Source organism: Larus michahellis, chromosome 8, assembly GCF_964199755.1.
Source record: "Larus michahellis chromosome 8, bLarMic1.1, whole genome shotgun sequence".
In the NCBI taxonomy this organism is placed as follows: domain Eukaryota; kingdom Metazoa; phylum Chordata; class Aves; order Charadriiformes; family Laridae; genus Larus; species Larus michahellis.
In genome coordinates, this window is record NC_133903.1 from 19,780,641 (window position 1) to 19,801,060 (window position 20,420).

Consider the following 20,420-nt stretch of genomic DNA (forward strand, 5'->3'; position numbering starts at 1 on the left):
CAGTGTTTGCTTAGTAAATTAGTTAATGTAAAACATTGTTGATGATCTCATATTCTTACCTTTTCCTTTTCTGCCTAGGTCATTTTAAACAACTTAACTTTCAAAATGCTCATCTGGGGCTTTGGGAGCAGAATTCGAGTTTCCGTTCAAGGAACACGTGGCAGAAATCCCACGTGAAAATAAACCAGTTGAAAATTAAAAATATTTCACTGTTTTCGAATGCACAAAAATTTAAGCCCATAGTGAATAACAGGATATATTCTCCCTCACCAAAACCTGCATAGTAGCCTGCATTCTCTTGGTTTACAGGAAAAAAAAAAAGGGACAAAATAACAGCTCAGTGATGGTGGTGGTGGTTGAGGATGGTGGAGAATCCCCACCCTCACAAAGACATCCGTGCCCGCAGGAAGGCGACTGCAGTTTAAATTGAGTTTTCCTGCCAGCTGCTTTTGAATGATGATCATGAGAGATTTAAATTGCTGTGACAGAAATCCTTCCCAAGCCCCTCTGTGTCTGCAGGAGTGTGGTTATTTGGTGATGTTTATTTTGCTTTTCATATGAGGTCTTTTTTTCCGCCCCTGTTCTTCCCAAGCTGTCCCTCACGCAAAGGCTGTTTCCCTCCTTCTGCCAACGCTTCCTTCCAAAATGCGGACCTGTCTCTATTCCCCCCATATCGTTTTTACCGTGCAGGCTACATCCGAGAAGGTTTCCTGGCGGTGCAGCATGCGGTGGACAGAGCCATCATGCAGTACCACGCCAATGCCAGCTCCACCAGCCTGCTGGAGAACATCACGGTGGTGGTGCAGCGCTTCCCCTACCCGGCCTACGTCAATGACCTCTTCCTCATCGCCATCCAGAACCAGCTGCCCCTGCTGCTCATGCTCAGCTTCACCTACACCTCACTCAACATCGTCCGCGCCGTCGTCCACGAGAAGGAGAAGAAGCTGAAGGTGACATTGAGCGGTGGGACATCTGGGTGCTCCCCTCCCTTTGCAGTGTTTCCCAACTGATGCTGCCTTTAAATGAGGAACAAAATCCCCGTCAGGTTTAGAGCCAACGAGCAGGAGGTGGGGATGGCAGCGGATTAGCAAGCCCTAGGGAGGAATGTCGCTAATCCAGCCGCCGGGACATGGCGCAGCTCTCCTTGCCATGCGGCCAGGGTTGCTGGACTGAAGGGATGATACTTCTTTTGGGCTTGGAAGGTGGCTTGGGGAGAGGGCAACACTTGGTGGACTCCAGAGTTCCACAGATTCAGGAGCTCAGTGCATGGGAAGCAAGATCTTTGTCTTTTGAATGTAGAAACCCGTGTGTCTGTGTTGTGTTGTGTGGGCGGTTGGAGCTCAGCTGATGCGGTGGTTGCGACAGCGGGGCTGAGTGTGCAGGGCTTGGCTTCTCCTGGGCCTTGGGTTGTCCTGCCCTCTGCCCCACCGCCAGCTGACCCTGGTGGCCCTGCTGGCCTCAGCTGCTGTGGTTTTGGGTTCAGCTCAGCTTTTTGGGGAGGTGTTCTCCTGCAGCGGTGGCAGCCCCTGTGCAGGGAACTGGGGGATGCCATGCGATGCTGAAGGCTGCGCAGGACCACTTTGGTGGTGCCTGGGGCTGCCACCTCCCTGGCTAGTGCTGCAGGACAAAGCCACCACCACCCCCCTGACCAGGGCCTCCACCTCGCCCTGGGAAGTGTGCAGCCCTGGGTGACAGCATGACCTCCCCACAGGAATACATGCACATGATGGGCCTCAGCAACTGGTTGCACTGGAGTGCCTGGTTCCTCATGTTCTTCCTCTTCCTCCTGGTGTCCGTGTTTTTCGTCACTGTGCTCTTCTGCGTCCAGGTGAGTGTCTTTCCCCAGGCCACCCTTCTGCAGGCCAGAAGCTCTGTGCACAGGGATGACAAGGCTCCTCTGCAGTGGGTTGGAGTGTCCTGGTGTCTCAGGACTCCTCCACCTGTGTAACAGAGGCTAGAGTTGGCCTTTTCCAGAGCTGGGTGGGCAGCACTGCCCCACACAGCTGCCTTTCGTGGCAGGGGTGACGTCCCCAGGAGGGAGCTGGGGGGTGGGAGGGACACGAGCTCACCTCTCTGCTTGTATCCACACCATGAGAAGCAGGAGGTGGCTGCCTGGATGCTGAGCAAGGTGTCCCCTGCCTCTTAAACCCCATGTCACACAAGAACCACCTGTATTTCCTTCTGGAGTGGTCTAGGGGGGTCTGGGCCTTCTCACGCATCTCTCAGTTTGTCTTTAACCCATGAAGAACATCAGGGCTCAGCTGCCCACACATGCCTGCAGCCATGGCCAGCTTCAGCAGTCCTGGGCGTAACCAGATTTTCTTGGTAGGTGAGTGAGCAGGGAGCGGTGCTCACCAACAGCGACCCCACGCTGGTGTTCACCTTCCTCGCCATCTTCGTCATCTCCTCTATCTCCTTCAACTTCATGGTGAGCACCTTCTTCTCAAGAGGTGAGTCCCTCCCCAGCTGCATCCTTGCGTTGCTGACCTACAGGGCTGGGAGGGGCAAATCTGTAAAATCTTTGGTTAATTTTGGCTGGGAGGCAGCTCTGGAGGTCATCGGTCCATCCTGCTCAAAGCAGGGCCAGCTCCAGAGTTACATGGGGTTCCACAGGACTCTGTGTTGGAGAACTTGCTTCGACATGCAGGAGTCGGGGGGCTTGCTTTACTTTTTTTGGCTGGATTTTCCCCACGCTGCGTGGGAAGGGATGTGCGTACTGTCCCATCCCAAACCAGACAAGCTCATGTGCTAGAACATCATCTGGCCATCTTGGCCCCAGGGTGCTCTGGTCTGGGACGGACAGGGTGCTTCTGCAGCTGCCCACCGCTGGGTCAGGGTCTGGCGCTGCTCCTGCCTTGCCATGGGACATGGGCACGTCCTCATCCTGTCCCCCCGTAACCACACTTGGTGCAAAAGGCTTGGATCTTCCCGGATGGAAAGCTGGTGAAAAATGTTCAGTGGCATCATCATATTATTGTCATTTTCTCTCCTGTTTTTCTCTGTGCTGGCAGCAAATGTCGCGGCTGCCGCTGGCGGCTTCCTCTACTTTTTCTCCTACATCCCTTACTTCTTCATCTCGCCCCGCTACGACCTGATGTCCCACAGCCAGAAGCTGGCATCCTGCCTCATCTCCAACGTGGCCATGGCCATGGGAGCACAGCTTATAGGCATGTTCGAAGGAAAAGGTGAGCAAGCGCCTCCTTTCTTTGTGGGGGGTTGGGACTAGCTTGTGCGCGGGGTGAAGAGTGGAAAGAAGTCAGGGAGAAGCGCTTTTCTGCTCCTAACGAGAGCAGGAGGGCCGATTGCTGGTTGCTCCCGCAGGTCTTATCAGCACGAGGGCTCTGCTCCTCTGAACCTGTGCCCCTGGCAGCCTGGGCTGTGCGAAATACCATCATCGCTTTAATTACAAAGCAAATCCTGTTCTAAGGGATGGGAATCCATTGCATTTCCTTCTTCCCAATATACCTTTCATTTCTATGCAAAGAAGAATTTGCTGTTGGTTGCAGCAGAGGCCATGCTTTTGCAAAGTGATGGCACTTAAAAAGGCTGTGGTGACCAAGGGGCAATAGCTGGAGAAGAGATTGCTTCTTCCCTGGGCAGCTGCAGAGAACGGGATGGGAGAAGCGTGACGGGGTGGGGAGCCTCCAGCTCTCAGTGCACTCTGCTGCGTCTTTTCCCTCCATCTCTAGAAGGGATTGTAGAGCACGTGCTCCTCGTTACCGAGCAGTGAATTAGGACAGGGAATGCTGTCTGACAGTCTTGGAGAGCACTTTGTCCTTCTGGGGATGCAGAGGTAGGCACTGTGCGTTGCAGGGACCGGCATTCAGTGGAGGGACCTCATGAAGCCCGTCAGCGTGGATGACAACTTTACCTTAGCCCAAGTGCTGGGGATGCTGCTGCTGGACTCGGCGCTCTATGGTGTGGTAGCCTGGTACGTGGAGGCCGTCTTTCCAGGGGAGTACGGCGTGCCGCAGCCCTGGTACTTCTTCTTGACGGTGAGCACTGCTTACGAACCCCTTCCAGCGAACTCCATCGCTCGGGGATGGTCCGTGCTTCTGTGCTGTGCTGTGATCTAGACTAACATACAAGGGCAGCACCATCTGCCCTGTGAAGTCAAGGGGTCTGCAGCATGTCCTCAGTAAAGGCTGATGCAGCTGTATTTTTTTTACTAAATACGAAGGCAGTCTTTGCTTTAAATTGTTGTCCCGACACTTCTTGGCGTGCAGGGTATTGTTAAATGTCACTGTGCCCAAGTGAAGGCGTTGGAGAGGAGCCCCAGGTGCGAGCAACCAGATCCAGTAATTTGAAACTCCCCGAGCGCTGTGATCCAGGCGGACCGGGATGGCCTGCAGACCAGGATGGCCTGCGTCCTGCTGCCAGCTCCCACATGCCGATGCCAGGGAACGGGTGACGACTGTCACCCCGTCAGCTGAGCTGCCCTCGCTCTGCCAAGTCAAATGCTTGGCATCGTCCTCAGCGGCTGTGGCTGCAGCAGTTACTGCAGCTCAGCTGGCTGCTGGGCTTTCTTCAAGCCACAGCGACGCAATCAGTTTGGATCCTGTGGCTGTATCCCTTATTATTTGACAGGGAGGTTTTTCCTCCTCCCCTCTAAATTCCTTATCCCAGCGAGGTTTCACCCCAGCATCCCAATCCCCCTTGCAGCTTGACCCAGGAGATCCAGCTGTCTGCCAAAAGCCACAGTGGGATGCTGGTTTTGGGTCCAGGAGTTGTTGAATTGCTATTTCCACAGGGATTTAAGGTCCTCAACACTTACTTTCATTCCTAGAGAGCCAGGTCCAAAAACACAAAAAGGCTGTAATTGCAACAGCCGGACCCCAGGCTTTTTGTATTTGGTGTAATTCAAGGTTCTAGAGGGGGTGATCATCCATGGGCTCTTCTGGGCAGGGTGCTTCTGCCTGAGCAGTTTTGCTTCTCATGGAAGTACTGACCTTTCCCATGGGAACAAAGACAGGGAAAAGCTGCCAGTGTAATCCTGGGCAATCCTGCTGTCGGGGAGAAGCAGGGGGAAGGCAGCAGGGCAGGAGAAGCAGTTTCATCCTCTGACCCTCCAGCTGAAGATGTGCTGGTTGGCAGTTCCCAGGCCGGGAAGAGTGGTCTTGGAGATCCCCGTGAGGCATCTGCGTGGGAGGAGGAGGGTGGATGTGGCTGGGGAGAAGGGATTGTCTCTGTCTGTGCCTGAGTTTCTCTCTGCCACCTTCCATCAGCCCTCGTACTGGTGTGGGTGCCCCAGGACTGTTGTGGGAAAAGAGAAGGAGGAGGAGGAGGACCCCGAGAAAGCCCTGAAGAGCCAGTACATTGAGGAGGAACCCGCCGACCTCGTGTCAGGAATCAAAATAAAGCACCTTTCCAAGGTACCGACTGCCCGGCGCAGCACAAACACATCATAATGTTGTTTTTGTAAAAAATGCCGCCTGCGGGCAACTTCCTTATCATTTCTCTGCCCTCCTCACCCAGGGCTGTGTTGCTCTGGCAGCCCCAGAGCCGGCTGCGTTTTATTGTGGGTTGAAGCGTTAGGTACTTGCAGGTGCAGTGACATCTGTATTTAAGCTGAGTTAGACCTGTTGTCTCATGCCAACACCACGTGAGCATCATGGGCTTTGAGCAGAGAAGGCAGACCTGAGAGCACTAGCCTCAAGTGCAGCACCTACTCACTCATGTGATCTCCGCAGGTCTTCAAAGTGGGAAACAAGATGAAAGAGGCAGTCAAGGACTTAACAGTGAACATGTATGAAGGGCAGATCACCGTCCTGTTGGGACACAATGGTGCTGGGAAGACCACCACCCTGTCTATGCTCACAGGTAGGAGCCGTGTCCTGCTGTGGGGCTGGCATGGGGCAGGGCTGCTGGTTTGACTTGCAAAGGGGAGTTGAACTCCATCTCTGAGGTTGGGGAGGGGTTTTTGACCTTCCCCAAGGCACCTTCGGTTCTCTGAGCTGTTGGTCAGGGGTGCTGGGCTACTGAGGGGTACGTCGCTGCCTGGGGAGGTGGAGGCAAGGTGGAGGTCCCTGCTCAGCCCTCCATGAGAGTGGGATCAGCTGGTGGGGAAGATGACAGCCAGTGTTAGTGTTGGAGAGCCCTGAGAAGAGACAGGACCCGCTGTAGGATGGGTCTCTGCAGGCTTTGTCATGATAAAGCAGGGAGGGCCTGGGCCAAGAACTGGTTGTCTTCATTCCCGAGCTGCCGAGCTCCAGGCAGTCTATTTTGGCGTGGTGAACACGGTGACTTTCAATGGTCCTTTCTTCCCTGATCCCTGTCGCTCTGTGCTGCTCCTGCCAGCCCAGGGCTTTCAGGACCTTCCCTGGAGGTCTGCCCTGGCCCGGCCCTCTGCCAGGCTTGCCTGCCCACTCCGCTCCTTGCCTGCCTGCTCTGGGGCACTGCCAGCTCCGCCATCCGGCATCCCGCCTGTGGATGCTGTGCAGCCCACCCCGCGGGCGGGAGGAGAAAGCTGCCATGCCCCAGCTTCGTCAAGAGACCAGCTTGCTCCGACTTCTGGCAGAAAGCTGGGGTGGGGGGGATGCTGGGCAGGACCTTTCTGCTGGCTCTTTGCTGCCCCGGGGTTGTCCTCAGCCCTGAGCTGAGGTCGCCACGTCTCACTCCTCCCAGGTCTGCACTCCCCGACGAGCGGGCAGGCCTACATCAACGGCTACGAGATCTCCCAGGACATGGTCCTGATCCGCCGCAGCCTGGGCCTGTGTCCCCAGCACGATGTCCTCTTCGACAACATGACGGTGGAGGAGCACCTCCACTTCTATGCAGGGGTGAGCACTGCGCTTTGGGGGGAGCACTGCTGGGCCCCCAGCAGCCAGCCCGGGGGGAGGCACCCTGCAGCATCATGTGGCTTCCTGAGGCTGGCAAAGTGTGGTGAAATCCACCAAGCGGGTCCAGAGGAGGCCACAAAAATGATCAGAGGGTGGAACCCCTCTACTATGAGAGGCAGAGAGAGTTAGGGTTGTTCAGCCTGGAGACAAGAAGGCTCCGGGGGAGACCTTATTGTGGCCTTTCAATACTTAAGCGGGGCTTATAAGAAAGATGGCTCTACTCTTTAGTAGGACCCGTAGTGATAGAACAAGTGGTAATGGCTTTAAACTAAAAGGTGGGAGATTCAGACTAGATATAAGGAAGAAATTGTTTATACTGGGGGTGGTGAGACACTGGCCCAGGTTGCCCAGAGAGGTGGCAGATGCCCCATCCCTGGAAACATTCCAGGTCAGGTTGGACGTGGCTCTGAGCAACCTGATCTGGTTGAAGATGTCCCTGCTCATGGCACGGGGTTGGACTAGATGGCTTTTGAAGGTCCCTTCCAACCCAAACCGTTCTATGATAAGCAGAACAGCTCTTGCCTCCTCTTTCCACCTTATCCGCAGGCAGGAGCTCCTTGCTTGGCTGGTGGAGGAGTGGAGGGTGGCAGGCAGCGTGGCTCTGTGGAGACCCCCACGTTGGCTGTGCCAGCTCCTTCAGGGTCAGACAGGAGTCCATCTTTGTGCCTCCCCATTTTCCTGCCTGGGTGTGGAGGAGGCAGCGTGGTGGGGTTTAGTGGCCAGTGGCTGATGAGGTGGGAAGGGTCATTGCCAGAGACACCTACACCTGCAGCCAGGCTTAACCCTCCCTTCACCCTGTCTGGCAGCTGAAGGGGTACTCATCCTCCAAGTGCCCTGAGGAGATCAACCACATCCTGAGGATCCTCAACCTGGAGGACAAGTGCCACTCTCTGACCAAGGCGCTCTCCGGTGGCATGAAGCGCAAGCTCTCCATTGGCATTGCCCTCATTGGGGACTCCAAGGCAAGTGTCTGCGGTGGGGCTCACCTTGAACCTTTCTCCTTGGGGCCAACGTAGGTCCTTCTGGTGGCTCTGAGGCTGTCCCTCACTTGTGGTGAGCCAGTGGGAGATGCACAGACACTGAGGAGGGGACAGGAGCACCCCCACAAAGGGGGACAACTCTGAGGACAAGGCCCTGAGGCTGCAGTGCAGCTCTGCTGCCTGGTAGCTGCTCCCCCAGGCAAGATCATCGCACGCATGTTGGCAGGTCAAGGATCTTTCTGGGCCCAGGGGTTGCCCACTCCTGTGCTGCTGTGCCTCTCCCAGCCCCTTTTTGACCCACACCCATCTCCTGCATGCAGGTGGTGATGCTGGATGAGCCGACGTCGGGAATGGACCCAGCCTCACGCAGGGCCACATGGGACCTCCTGCAGCAGCAGAGGAGCAACCGCACCATCCTGCTGACCACACACTTCATGGATGAGGCTGACCTGCTGGGGGACCGCATAGCTATCATGGCCAAAGGCGAGCTGCAGTGCTGCGGCTCCTCGCTCTTCCTCAAGCGTAAATATGGTAAGGCAGGTGCAGGCAGGCTGTGCTCAATGTCGTCTTCTCAGCAGGGAGGAGCAGGAGGGGGATATAGGGCAGGGAGGGAGCACTGCTCCTTGTCTGGTGGCTTCTTGCTCCCTGTCCTACTCTTCTGCCTCTTCTGAGGGCCATCCCCACACTTGCTCCTGCATCCTGTCCACAGCCCAGGCAAAGCCATCAATGCTCTGCGGTGCCTTACCATCCCTCTGTGGTCCGGCACCCCAGGGTCAGGCTGGGCTGCGATTTACCCTCCTCTCCCCTCCTATCCCAGGGGCAGGATATCACATGGTGATGGTGAAGGAGCCCTACTGTAACCTGGGGGAGATCTCCCGCCTCATCTGTCAGTACGTGCCCAACGCCACCATGGAGAGCAATGCTGGGGCAGAGCTGTCCTTCATCCTGCCCAAGGAAAGCACGCACAGGTAACGGCATCCTCCCCTGCTTTCCCTCCCTGGGTGGGTGCCCCCTTCTGCAGACACTGTTGTCACCGGTTTGCTGGAAGGGGTCTCTGCATCTTCTGGGAAGGTGCAGGACGCACAAGCCCTTAGCTGCATTGCCGGTCTTGGAAAATTGGGTTCAGTTCCTCCTTTCACCACCATCCTCCCCTTTGTCTGCTGGCACATTGCTGTCGTGTCCCCGTGCCCACCATGTCACTGCCCATGCAGCAGCTGCATGGGACAGCACTGGTTGCTGAGCTGGTGACGGCTGCGGTGTGGAGAGTGGCACAAACGGGGCAGGTTGGTTTGGCGTTGAAATGAAACGTATGCATAGCTGAGGCAAGAGAGCTGGCCTGTGGCAGGAAAGAGCAGAAGATGGAGCCCAAGGGCTGCTCTCTAGGGAAGAGAAGGGTGCTGTGGACAGCCCTGGAGCTGGCTGCAGGACTCAAACCAGCTGCAGGACTGAGGGGGGACACTTATAAATACTGAAAGGGTGGGTGTCAGGAGGATGGGGCCAGGCTCTTTTCAGTGGTGCCCAGCAACAGGACAAGGGGTAATGGGCACAAACTTGAGCATAGGAAGTTCCACCTAACCATGAGGAGGAACTTCTTTGCTGTGAGGGTGGCAGAGCCCTGGTACAGGCTGCCCAGAGAGGTGGTGGAGTCTCCGTCTCTGGAGACATTCCAAACCCACCTGGACGCGTTCCTGTGCCACCTGCTCTGGGTGACCCTGCTCTGGCAGGGGGTTGGACTGGGTGATCTCCAGAGGTCCCTTCCAACCCTATGGTTCTATGATTCTATGACTGATGCCCAGAGGGTCTCTCACGAGCAACAGTGTCAAATGTTGCCTCGCTCCTCCATTCAGGTTTGAGGCCCTGTTCACGGAGCTGGAGCAGAGGCGGGAAGAGCTGGGCATCGCCAGCTACGGCGCCTCGGTCACCACCATGGAGGAAGTCTTCCTGAGGTAGGCAGGAGGGAGGCTGGCCCTGCTGGGGTGTCATCTGCTGATGACCAGTCCCCATGGGCTTGAATGACAGAGGTGTCCTACACAGCTCTCCGGGGCACATGTTGTGTTTTGTCACCTGCGTTTGGCTTCCCTGGCTTGGAACAGCTTGATCCTGCCTGGGTCTGCATTTCACCACCTGCTTTCGCTCCTGGCGCAGGGTTGGGAAGCTAGTGGACTCCAGCATGGATATCCAGGCCATCCAGCTGCCTGCTCTCCAGTACCAGCACGAGAGACGCTCCAATGACTGGGCCATGGATGACTCCAGCAGCCTGAGTGGCGTGACAGATATGACGGATGACAGCGGAGCGCTCATTACGGAAGACTGCTCCAGCATCAAGCTCAACACTGGGGTGAGTGCTGGAGCTGTCAGTGCAGTGGGAATGGGGAGAGGACATGTGAAGGGAGTTTTTGGAGCAAGGTTTATGAGGTGGAGCCTCCCCCACAGCTGGTCTTATTTCATGCGGTTTGGAAGATCAGCATCTTTAGGGCAAATTATTTTTAGGGTTGTTGGAGTTGGTCACTGCCATCCTCTTCATGTTACTCTTAAGGTCTACAGAGATGCTCTTGAAGGTGTCCTGGGTGATCTAAAGTGGTTTTCACCTGCTGTTGCTACATCACTTGAGATTTACAAAAGGGAGATGAGAAAAAACATCTTCCTTCCCTCGCTAGGCTTGTGTTTCTGATCCCTGGCAGCCCTTTGTGGCTGCTGTCTCTGCACCTGTGATAAATTTCCCTGCGCTTCTCAAGGGCATGTCTCAAAGGCGGAAGGGGAGAAAGATGTTCATGGGTTTAAAAAGCAAAGATGATGGTTACAGGGGCCAGGCTGGGAGCTCCCAGGTCTCAGCCTGGTCGCTTTGGCAGGCGGCCGTGTTGCAGTAATCCTGTTTGTGAACGTCAAATGCGGAGAGGTGGAGGAAGGTAAAGGTCGTGGCTGAAGCTGCTTTTAACACCTTAGATCCCAAAGTGACTGCGTCCTATCAGGAAGCCATGGAGTTTGATGGGCTGACCTGCTGTGCTGGAGTCAAGCAGCTGCCCTGCTAATCCCTTTACAGGCTTGTCTGGAGAACAGGCTCCGCTGTCGGCTTGTAGGCAGGACGGGGAGGTGGTTTTGGGGTCGTTCTCCCCATCAGCTGCGTGGGGCAACGTGGCTGGTGGGGCTGTCCACAGCTGGCACTGACCCGTCTTCTCCCCTCCCAGTTCTACCTGTGCTGCCAGCAGTTCTATGCCATGTTCATGAAGCGAGCCATGTACAGCTGGCGCAACTGGAAGATGGTGGCAGCGCAGTTCCTCGTGCCTCTGATCTTCACTGCCTTTGCCCTCATCGTGGCCAAGACCTTCCCAGGACCCAGGGACTCCTCCCTGCTGAGGCTGACGCTGGAGCCCTACGGCCAGACCATTGTGCCTTTCTCTGTCTCAGCCGCCTCGGGTCTGTCGCAGAGGCTGGCAGAGCAGTATGTGGAGCTGCTGGATGTCCAGCGCCAGTCACCGCTGGAGGTGCTGGGTGAGGGTTCATGGAGCACTGGTGGAGCAGGCGATGCCTGGCGGGGTGTGCAGGAGCCACGGGCTTCTCCTGCCAGGGCCCTTGGTGTGGGTGGCTCAGGTCCCAGCTGCAGCGTATCTGACATATCCCCTTGTGTCCTCTCCTGCACGGGAGAGTCCCGCAGTTGTCAGGACCCCTCCTCACCCGAGCAGAGCTGTGTTCTCCATAACCCTGGATTTGTGGTCATCATCGGGGCCAGGGTGGGCCACCAGGGCTGGGGCTGCTTGGGTTCTTTTCCAGTTGGCCCCAGTTCACTCTCATGTGATGGAGCCTGCTCCTAACAGCTGTGGTGTTTGGCAGGTGGCCTGGAGGAGTACCTCATCTCAAGAGCCTCTGAGGAGGGGGGGGCCTTCAACGAGCACTACATCACAGCCGCCTCCTTCGAAGGAGCCGGGAACCGCATGGTTGTCACCGCGCTCTTTAACAACCAGGCGTATCACTCCCCCGCCACAGCCCTCATGCTGGCCGACAACGCCGTCTTCAGGGTACTGGTGGGCCCCAACGCCTCCATCACCGTCACCAACTACCCTCAGCCCCGCAACATCACCGAGAAGGCCAAAGACCAGCTCATGGAGTATGTCTAATGGCGCGGCGCTTGCTTTCCTGCTAGGGCTTGTGACTTCTGTAGGTGCAGATTGGCTTGGTTGTACCAGCATCAGTGGAGGAGTCAGGCTGGAGCTTCTGAGGCCCAAATGTAGCTGTGATTGTACTCAGGAGGTCAGGAGAGCAAAGCTGTGTAGACCATTTACCTGCCTGAGCCTAGCAGCCACATCGCCTCATGTGGATATCTCAGTGGTTGGGTGTCCCCCTCTAGATACTGGTTGGGGTTGGTTTTCCCTGGGAGCTCAGAGCAGAGTGTGTATGACTGTACACTTCACAAAATCCTGCATCCAGGGTCTCTGAACCTCACCTGTACCGGAGAGGACACCTGTGGGACCTCGCAAAGGCAGGGTGGAGTTTTGTGGTGGGCTAGGAGGGCTGTGTGTGGGAGATGCTCATCTTACTGAGATGTGCTTTTATTGTGGGGTGTTCCCTCTGTGTGCCGGCTTGCTGCGTGAGCGTAGCCTCCACAAGAAGCACCGTGTGGGGATGCTGTCCCCACATAGCCTCAGTGCTCTTCTGTTGAGTTGCGCCTGTCCTAACCTGCCCCGCTGCTCTCCCCGCAGAGGCCAGACTGGGTTCGCCATTGCCATCAACTTGCTGTATGGCATGGCCTCGCTCGCCAGCACCTTCGCTCTCCTGCTGGTCAGCGAGCGGGCCATCAAAGCCAAGCACGTCCAGTTCGTCAGTGGCGTCTACGTGGTCAACTTCTGGCTTTCTGCCCTGCTCTGGGACATCATCAACTTTCTCATCCCTTGTGCACTGATGCTGGTGAGTCACCCCTGACACCCTCCTGTCCTCCTCCCCTTGGGTGGGAGCTCTGGGTGCTGCACCTCTGGGAGAGCTAAGATGTGTTGGGGTGCAGGGAAAAGGATGAGGCCACTTGGCTCTGGCACTGTCTCAGTTAATAGAAAGAACCATCAGGAAAGCTGTCCCTTGGTCCTGGGAGCTGGGCCATGGCAAACCAGCTGGGTCAGTTGGTTGCAGCCTCTGGCACCTGAATACTTGGGTGTGGGCACTAAAAAAATCTCAAATACATGGGAGCATGGAGAGGAATTCCCCAAATCTGCCCTTCTGCATCCCAGTCTGCAGAAAGAGAGCTTCCCTTGGGGACAGGCAGGGGCTGCTGGTAGGACCCATCAGTGAGGGGTTATCTTGGTCCGTGCACTGCTGCTATTACCTTGCTGCCTGGGCAGTTGAGGCAAGGTGGCATCACTTGCGATCAAGACAAATGTGCATTCTTCTCAACAAACGTGCATTTTTCTGGCATTGCTGTGCCCCAGGTGATATTCCAAGCCTTTGATGTGCAAGCCTTCACCCAAGACAGCCACCTCGTTGATGTGATGCTGATCTTCCTCCTTTATGGCTGGGCCATTATTCCCCTCATGTACCTCCTCAGCTTCTTCTTCTCGGTGGCCGCCACAGCCTACACCCGTCTCACCATCTTCAACATCCTCTCGGGCACAGCCACCTTCCTTGCGGTCACCATCATGAGCATTCCAGGTGGGTCGCTGCTCTCTGTGCCTGCCCAGCGCTGCAGCCTGCTGTCACCAAGAAGATCCAGCCCCCACGGGGATTGTTTCACCCCAGGGCTGTCCCCACGCTAGCAAAAAAACCCAATGACAGTCCATTCTTGCCCATTAAACATGTCAACTTTTGTTGGTTTTCCTTCCAAAACCTTGTGGGTCTTTCTCTAAAACCAGCTAACTCCACCCTGTTGATCTTCCTGTGCTCCTCTTTCAGAGCTGGGCTTGGTGGACCTCTCCAAAACCCTGGATAAAGTCTTTCTCGTCTTACCCAATTACTGCTTGGGCCAATGCATCAGTGACTTCTACCAGAACTACGAGTTCATTCAGTTTTGTACCTCCTCTGTCGAAGCCATTTTCATCTGCAAGGCGTTCAGTGAGTCTCTCTGTTGGTCCTCACCTGCCCATCCAGGCCATCCCACCATAGCCGCACTGGCAGGGGGGGTCCCTGTGGGATGGATGCTGGAGCTGGGCAGTATCATAGGGCCTCTAACCCAGCCTGGGCAGTAGCTCCAGGTACTGTTTCAAAGCAAAAACTGGGCAGCATTTGACACTCATAGGTTGATCCAGTTAAGGAATCTTTTCCTTACTAATGATTTGGAGGAAAACGTGGGCTAGGGAAAGTTTCATAGACAAGTAAAGAAATCCCAGTCCCAAGAGTGACTTGATCTCCGCTGTGTGCCTCCACTGGGCATCTTCTGCCAGATCCCCTTTGGACCTGAATCCTCTTGTGGAAGCGTTGGATAGAGCTGTGGGCAGGGAGCCCAGCATGGGCTGGGGTGGAGATGAGCCTGGCAAAGCTTTGGGCTCGCAGTTTTCTCTGTAGCTTATCTTCTCCTCTCCAGAGCGTGGATTGATCCAAGTCTGACTTTGTTCCATCCTTGCTTAGATATCAGTTATCAGATGAACTACTTTTCCTGGGAGACGCCTGGGATCGGACGATACCTGACCTCCTTGAGCATCCAGGGTTTCTCCTTCCTCTTCCTCCTTTTCCTCATTGAGACAAACCTTCTCTGGAGACTGAGAACTTTGGTCTGTGGCATCTGCAGGCGGCGGAAATGGGTAAGCCAAAGTGTGTGGGAGGGAAAAGTAAGGTGCCCTCCAGACTAAGCCCCGGAGTCCCTGCGAGCTGGAGACAGGTCCTCTTCATCTAAACCATCTTCCCAGGGAGCACCCCTGGAGCAGGTTGCTCAGAGGGGCAGATCCTGTTGAGTGTGGGTTGGCAAAGGGAGTGAGGTATCCACAGAGGTGGCTGATTGAAGGGATGGATCCTGGCCAGATTGGGGGTGCCGGAGGAACCCATTTGTCCCACAGCAGCCAGGTGGCAAAGGGTGGTTTTTTTCTGCCCTGTGTTTAGGTGGCACTGCTGAACAGGGTGTCTGCGCTGCCAGAGGACCGGGACGTGGCAGATGAAAGGAAGAAGGTTTTGGAGTCGCCACCAGAACTGCTGTCGTCTCTCAGCAGCCCTCTGGTCATCAAGGAGCTCACCAAGGTGAGGAGAGCATGGTCCCCACGGGGCTGGTAAAGCCACGACTTGCCTTGCTGTGCCCTCAGGCGCTTGGCACATGTGGTGACTGGCATGGCCTCTACGTTGGTCCCCACCAGGTCTACGACAGCCGGGAATCCCTGCTGGCGGTGGACAGGATCTCCTTGGCAGTCAGCAAAGGGGAATGCTTTGGCCTTCTTGGCTTCAATGGAGCAGGCAAAACCACGACCTTTAAGATGCTGACTGGTGATGAGAGCATCACGTCGGGGGACGCCTTTGTGGATGGTCACAGCATTCTGGCCAACATCAAGAAGGTACCGAGGGCTGCAGGGGTGGAGGGCGGTGTTACAAACAGTCCTGTGTCTGGCTAGGCTGGCCCACCTTGCAAGTGCCTCTGAGGAGGACATGGTTGCAGTTGCCAGTGGTGGAGGTAATACCCAGGGATGTGTGTCCTTTTCCGGCCCAGCTCTCCATTATCTGGCCACCTGGAAGCAGTTCCCTTTCCACTGGGACAACAGAGATAAAACAAATGGAAGCCATACCTTGTGAGGGTGGCAAACCCTTCATTAAAGGGCTTAGCTCCATAGTTGGAAACGTGAGAAATGTGAGTTAGTGATCACAGTCTGATGACGATCTAAAACAAGTGGGTCAGACCTTTCCAGACCCCTGCTAGAAATCTCCGTGCTGGAAATTGCCCGCTCCCTTTGGAAAAGCAAGAGATGAGCAGGGGTCGGGCTTTTGGTTCAAGCCCTGGGTACTTCTACCAGTGTGTCAACACCCAACAATGTCAGGCAAGGAGAACGTGAGGAGGGTCTGCCCTGAAACTGTGGTCCTGCTTGCTTCTTCCCATGGGACTCTGGCTTCTGTTGGGCTCTTGCCCCCAGAGGAGGCCAGGATATGGAGAGGGTCCAGACCCTCCAGTGCTTTCCTTCTCCTGAGAGCCTGGGCCACCTGAAATGGCCCTTCACAATGAGGAACCAGCTTGAGAAATGCAACATGAGACCACACAGTTGCCATCCCAAGGAGCGCTGTCTGTGTCCATCCCCAACAGACCGGTGGCTCCAGCGATGGGGGAATTTCCCTCCTGTTTCACCTGCGGTTTCGGAGCTGCAGCTCAGTCCCCATCACTTTGAGCAAAAACCTTGCAGAGGTGCAGCAAAGCACCTCCTGGCTTGGACACTTCCTTGCAGAGACCTGCCTGTGAGCTAATCCCTGCTGGGTTCCTCTTGCCCCAAGGTCCAGCAGCGGATCGGGTACTGCCCGCAGTTCGATGCCCTCCTGGACCACATGACAGGCCGTGAGACCCTGAGCATGTACGCCCGGCTGCGGGGCATCCCCGAGCGCTACATTGGCAGCTGCGTGGAGAACATGCTGAGAGGGCTTCTCCTGGAGCCCCATGCTGACAAGCTCGTGAGGACCTACAGGTGAGAGGAGACGTGGAGACGCCCCTCTGCCCCTCATCTTGTGGAGCTCTTCCTGTGCTCATGTCGGGTCTCTGTCCCCATTCCCATCGCCTTCCGCAGTGGCGGTAACAAGCGGAAGCTGAGCGCTGGCATTGCCCTTATTGGTGGTCCCCCTGTGATCTTCCTGGATGAGCCCTCCACTGGCATGGACCCTGTGGCCCGGCGTTTGCTCTGGGATGCAGTGACACGGACACGGGAGTGCGGCAAATCCATCATCTTCACATCCCACAGGTGACACTTCTCTGGGCAGGGATTGGGATTGGGGAGCAGCCAGAAGGGTGGTGGGTCCCAAGGGATGGGGACCCATCCTCCAGAGCCCGGTGGGTGAGCACTGCCTACAGCTTTCCCCTCCTCCAAAAACCCAGGGAGGAGGGAATTCACCTCCATCCCCTTCACAGAAGCTTCTGCCGCTCTGTCTCAGTGCTCCTGCCCTGCTGAACAAGTCTTCTGTCCTGCAGCATGGAGGAGTGCGAGGCCCTGTGCACGCGGCTGGCCATCATGGTGAACGGGCAGTTCAAATGCCTGGGCAGCCCCCAGCACCTGAAAAGCAAGTTTGGCAGCGGCTACACCTTGCTGGCCAAAACGCGGAGTGAGGAGGAGGGCGAGCTGCAGGCCTTCAAGGCCTTCGTGGAGAAGACTTTCCCAGGTACAGTGAGCTGCTGGAGAGGTTGGCCCCTCCAGGGGGGAGGGCAGGGCGCTGGTCGTGGGCTTCAGGGAGTTGCCTAACTCAGAGCCTCTCCTTGCTCGTCTCTCCCAGGCAGCGTCCTGAAACACGAGCACCAGGGCATGGTACATTATCACTTGACCAACAAGAACCTCAGCTGGGCACAGGTAAGGGGGTGCTGGAGCACGTCCCATCCCTTCGCAGGAGGGGGCTGGAGGGGCAGCCCTATTCCTGCCCCGTCGTGTGCTCTTGATGCTTTGCTTTCGCGCTCGGCTCATCTTGCTTTTCTTCCAGAGACTCTCTCTGTCCAAAATCCAGGTGATTTATAAAAAACAAGCTAATTAAAAAGTGGTTTTCTCCCTGGCCCAAGCAGGTCACCCGCATGTATGGCCAGTGCATGCTGAACCAGGACCCCTCCATCCCACCGGGGCCACGGGCATTGGTGTTACTGACCCATGGGACCTATTGGATCCCAGCCCAGGGAGAGATATATTAAAAAACCCTAAATATATATGTATATATTTATAGTTTTTAATATATATAGTTTTTTATATATGGTATATAACCATCTGTATATAGTGTACGTATATTTTTATATATTGTATACAACTATATATAGTTTTGATATATATCTGTATACTATATACTCTCTATATAGCATATCTAGTTTTTTATATATCTGTATATTATACTATATACTGTGTATATAGTGCATACTATATATAGTTTTATATATATGTGTGTGTTCTGTATACTCTATATAGAGTATATATAGTAGAGTATATAGAGTATACAGTATATAGTATAGTGTATATATATCATATATGCTGTATAGAGAGTACAGAGCATACAGCTATATATAAAAACTATATATAGTTACATCCTATGTATAAAAAGCTATCTGTATACTATATGCAGATAGTATATATATAGTATGTATACTATATCCTGTGTATGTATATACTGTGTACTATATACTGTGTATATAGTGTATACTATATATAGCTTTATAGGTATATGTGTGTTCTGTATACCCTATATAGAGTATACAGTATATGGTGTATATATGTACTCTATATGTTATATAGAGAGTACGTAGTATACAGATATATATAAAAACTGTATATAGTTACTATATATAAAAAAACTATTTGTATACTATATACAGATAGTTTTATATACAGTATGTATACTATATAGGTTTTTAATATATATATTGCATATATAACGTATAATACATTGAGCAGAAACCTTGGGCCCAGGGCTATACAAAAAAAAAAAAAAAAATATATATGTATCATATATACTTTAAAAAAGATATATATAAAACATACATTTCTAAATGGGGTCAGGTACTTTTGCTAAATAATCCAGCTCCTGGCATCCCCCCGCCCTCCTGCCAGGGAAGGCGTCGCTGCCCCGGGGTCTCCCTAGCGGGAGACTGTCCCTCTGGTCTCCGCGTGGCAGCCGAGGTCCCCGCAGTCACGGCCGCGCCCTCCCTTGTAGGTCTTCGGGGCCTTGGAGAAAGCCAAAGAGAAGTTACGCCTGGAGGACTACTCGGTGAGCCAGATCTCCCTGGAGCAGGTCTTCATGAGCTTCACTCGCTTCCAGCACTACACAGAGGAGAGAGGGAAGTGAGCAGAAGCCCCCAGGGGTGCCCTTTCTCACGGACTGGCCCTGCTGCCTATACATAGTATATATAGAGACAGTAATTTATATATCGGCGTGTCTTAAATAATGTATAAATGTAAGAAACTTTTCACTGGGAAGGGAGCGGGGGCAATGGCGGCGTACCTCCTGCCGCTGGGATCACAAATGGTGCGTGTGTGTTGCCTGCCACCGTGCCGTGTGCGCGCGTGCGTGTGTGTGTGGGCATGTCACGCTGCCACTCGCCAGCCTTCATTCCCAGCCACACAGCAAAAAAACCCCACAAGCCCAAAAAAGCAGGGGAAGCCTGGATGGGTGGGGATTGGGATCCCCAAACCGCACCGTGTGTCCCTCTTCCCTGCCCGATGCTTGCACCCATGGGGACGCTGCTCCGTGGGCTTTGCCCGCGTGTTGCCGCATATTGTGAGGTGGTTTGCTCGTCGTTTAACAGGAGGCTGTAACGTAGCTTAGATCCAGACCCTTCTGGCTGGTGGGGACAAGGCCAGCATCCTGTCCCAAGGCTCCATCACTTTTAACCTCTTGGGACAAGGCCGTCCCCTCCTCCCCGTGGGTGGAGGCATGGCTGTCCCGAGGAACTGGCACGGAGGATGTGTTCCTGGAGAAATGCCCGCAGCCCAGGCACGTGGTGGGTCCGGTGGCAGAGCCAGCGCTGGGGCTGACAGCAGCGGGGCTGAGCGTCGACACAGGCTGCCTGGGGACGCTGCTGGTCTCACTACCGCCTGTCACAGGGTTTAACTGGCTGCGCGACCAGGTCTGAAGGCCAGCGATGCTGTCGCTGCGCCCATGTCCTGCTGTGCTCTCCCTCACACCCCTCTGTCCCGCGTCCCCCTCTTCTTCCCTGTCCCCGCCCACCCTCGCCTGGGGACACCGCTGGGCATGGTGCAATAGGCACCAGCACTGCCCAGCCCTGCCTGCGCCGAGCCGGAGGCAGCAACCGGGATTTCTTTTTTGGCGTTTCCCTGTAGTCAGGTTGCTTTTTTTCTTTTTGTTTGTTTGTTTGTTTTAAATCCGTGTTGATTCTTGTCTGTCCTTAACTAGTCCCTGTGTCACCCGGCAGCAGTCCCCTTTGGGCCGGCTGCTCCGTGATCAATGCAGAGCTATTTGCACTATAGTAAGACACACAATTGCACATAACTAAATGAATTAATATTTATGGCGAGGGGTGCTGATTCCCTTCTTGTGATTGCATTGTCAGGGGTTGGGTTATATTTTTGGGTTGGGTTTTTGTTTCATTCCTGTGACTGACTCATTCTTTCCTGTTCCATTTTTTTTCCCTTTGCCTAATGTTGTTGTTCAAAACGATGGTGCATCATGTTACTAAGAATTTCCCTGGATCTTACCCAACGTGTGTTTTTTATTAGTAAGTAGCCAGCAGGTGAATGGCATTCCTGGGACACGTGGGAGGCACTGGCATAGAGGGCTTGCTCCCTGGGAGCATCCCTGGCGGCGGCAGAGCCAGGTGCTGCCGGGGGCACCGGGCGGTGGGAAAACCCCAGCACCAGCCCCATTCCTCCCAGCGGTGCCTGTGCATGGAAAGCGGGGGGGATGCTTTTGGTTGGGAGGGTGCCTGGGGCCACCCAGAAATTGCTGGGACTCCCAGTAACTGGGTTGTTTTGGTTTTTTTTGGAAGGGGCGATACGGCAGGATGCAGCAGCACCTCTGGGGC

At 54.8% G+C, this 20,420-nt stretch overlaps 1 protein-coding gene across 1 annotated transcript in view; it reads left to right on the top strand.

Annotated features, from left to right (window-relative positions):
* Positions 1–20,093, top strand: part of ABCA3 (ATP binding cassette subfamily A member 3) — a 30,926-nt gene extending 10,833 nt beyond the window's left edge. Inside the window, exons 6-31 of the mRNA XM_074596846.1 lie at positions 691–950; positions 1,712–1,828; positions 2,330–2,450; positions 3,012–3,185; positions 3,814–3,995; positions 5,226–5,372; positions 5,691–5,820; positions 6,625–6,779; positions 7,646–7,801; positions 8,140–8,350; positions 8,637–8,787; positions 9,667–9,765; positions 9,965–10,157; positions 11,005–11,308; positions 11,648–11,921; positions 12,514–12,718; positions 13,231–13,450; positions 13,691–13,849; positions 14,363–14,535; positions 14,831–14,965; positions 15,079–15,273; positions 16,196–16,383; positions 16,483–16,653; positions 16,881–17,068; positions 17,180–17,253; positions 18,593–20,093. Coding sequence (XP_074452947.1) covers positions 691–950; positions 1,712–1,828; positions 2,330–2,450; positions 3,012–3,185; positions 3,814–3,995; positions 5,226–5,372; positions 5,691–5,820; positions 6,625–6,779; positions 7,646–7,801; positions 8,140–8,350; positions 8,637–8,787; positions 9,667–9,765; positions 9,965–10,157; positions 11,005–11,308; positions 11,648–11,921; positions 12,514–12,718; positions 13,231–13,450; positions 13,691–13,849; positions 14,363–14,535; positions 14,831–14,965; positions 15,079–15,273; positions 16,196–16,383; positions 16,483–16,653; positions 16,881–17,068; positions 17,180–17,253; positions 18,593–18,724 — 4,514 coding nt within the window. The 3' untranslated portion in view covers positions 18,725–20,093. The remainder of the gene's footprint in view (positions 1–690; positions 951–1,711; positions 1,829–2,329; positions 2,451–3,011; positions 3,186–3,813; positions 3,996–5,225; positions 5,373–5,690; positions 5,821–6,624; positions 6,780–7,645; positions 7,802–8,139; positions 8,351–8,636; positions 8,788–9,666; positions 9,766–9,964; positions 10,158–11,004; positions 11,309–11,647; positions 11,922–12,513; positions 12,719–13,230; positions 13,451–13,690; positions 13,850–14,362; positions 14,536–14,830; positions 14,966–15,078; positions 15,274–16,195; positions 16,384–16,482; positions 16,654–16,880; positions 17,069–17,179; positions 17,254–18,592) is intronic.
* The last annotated feature ends 327 nt before the right edge of the window (positions 20,094–20,420 follow it).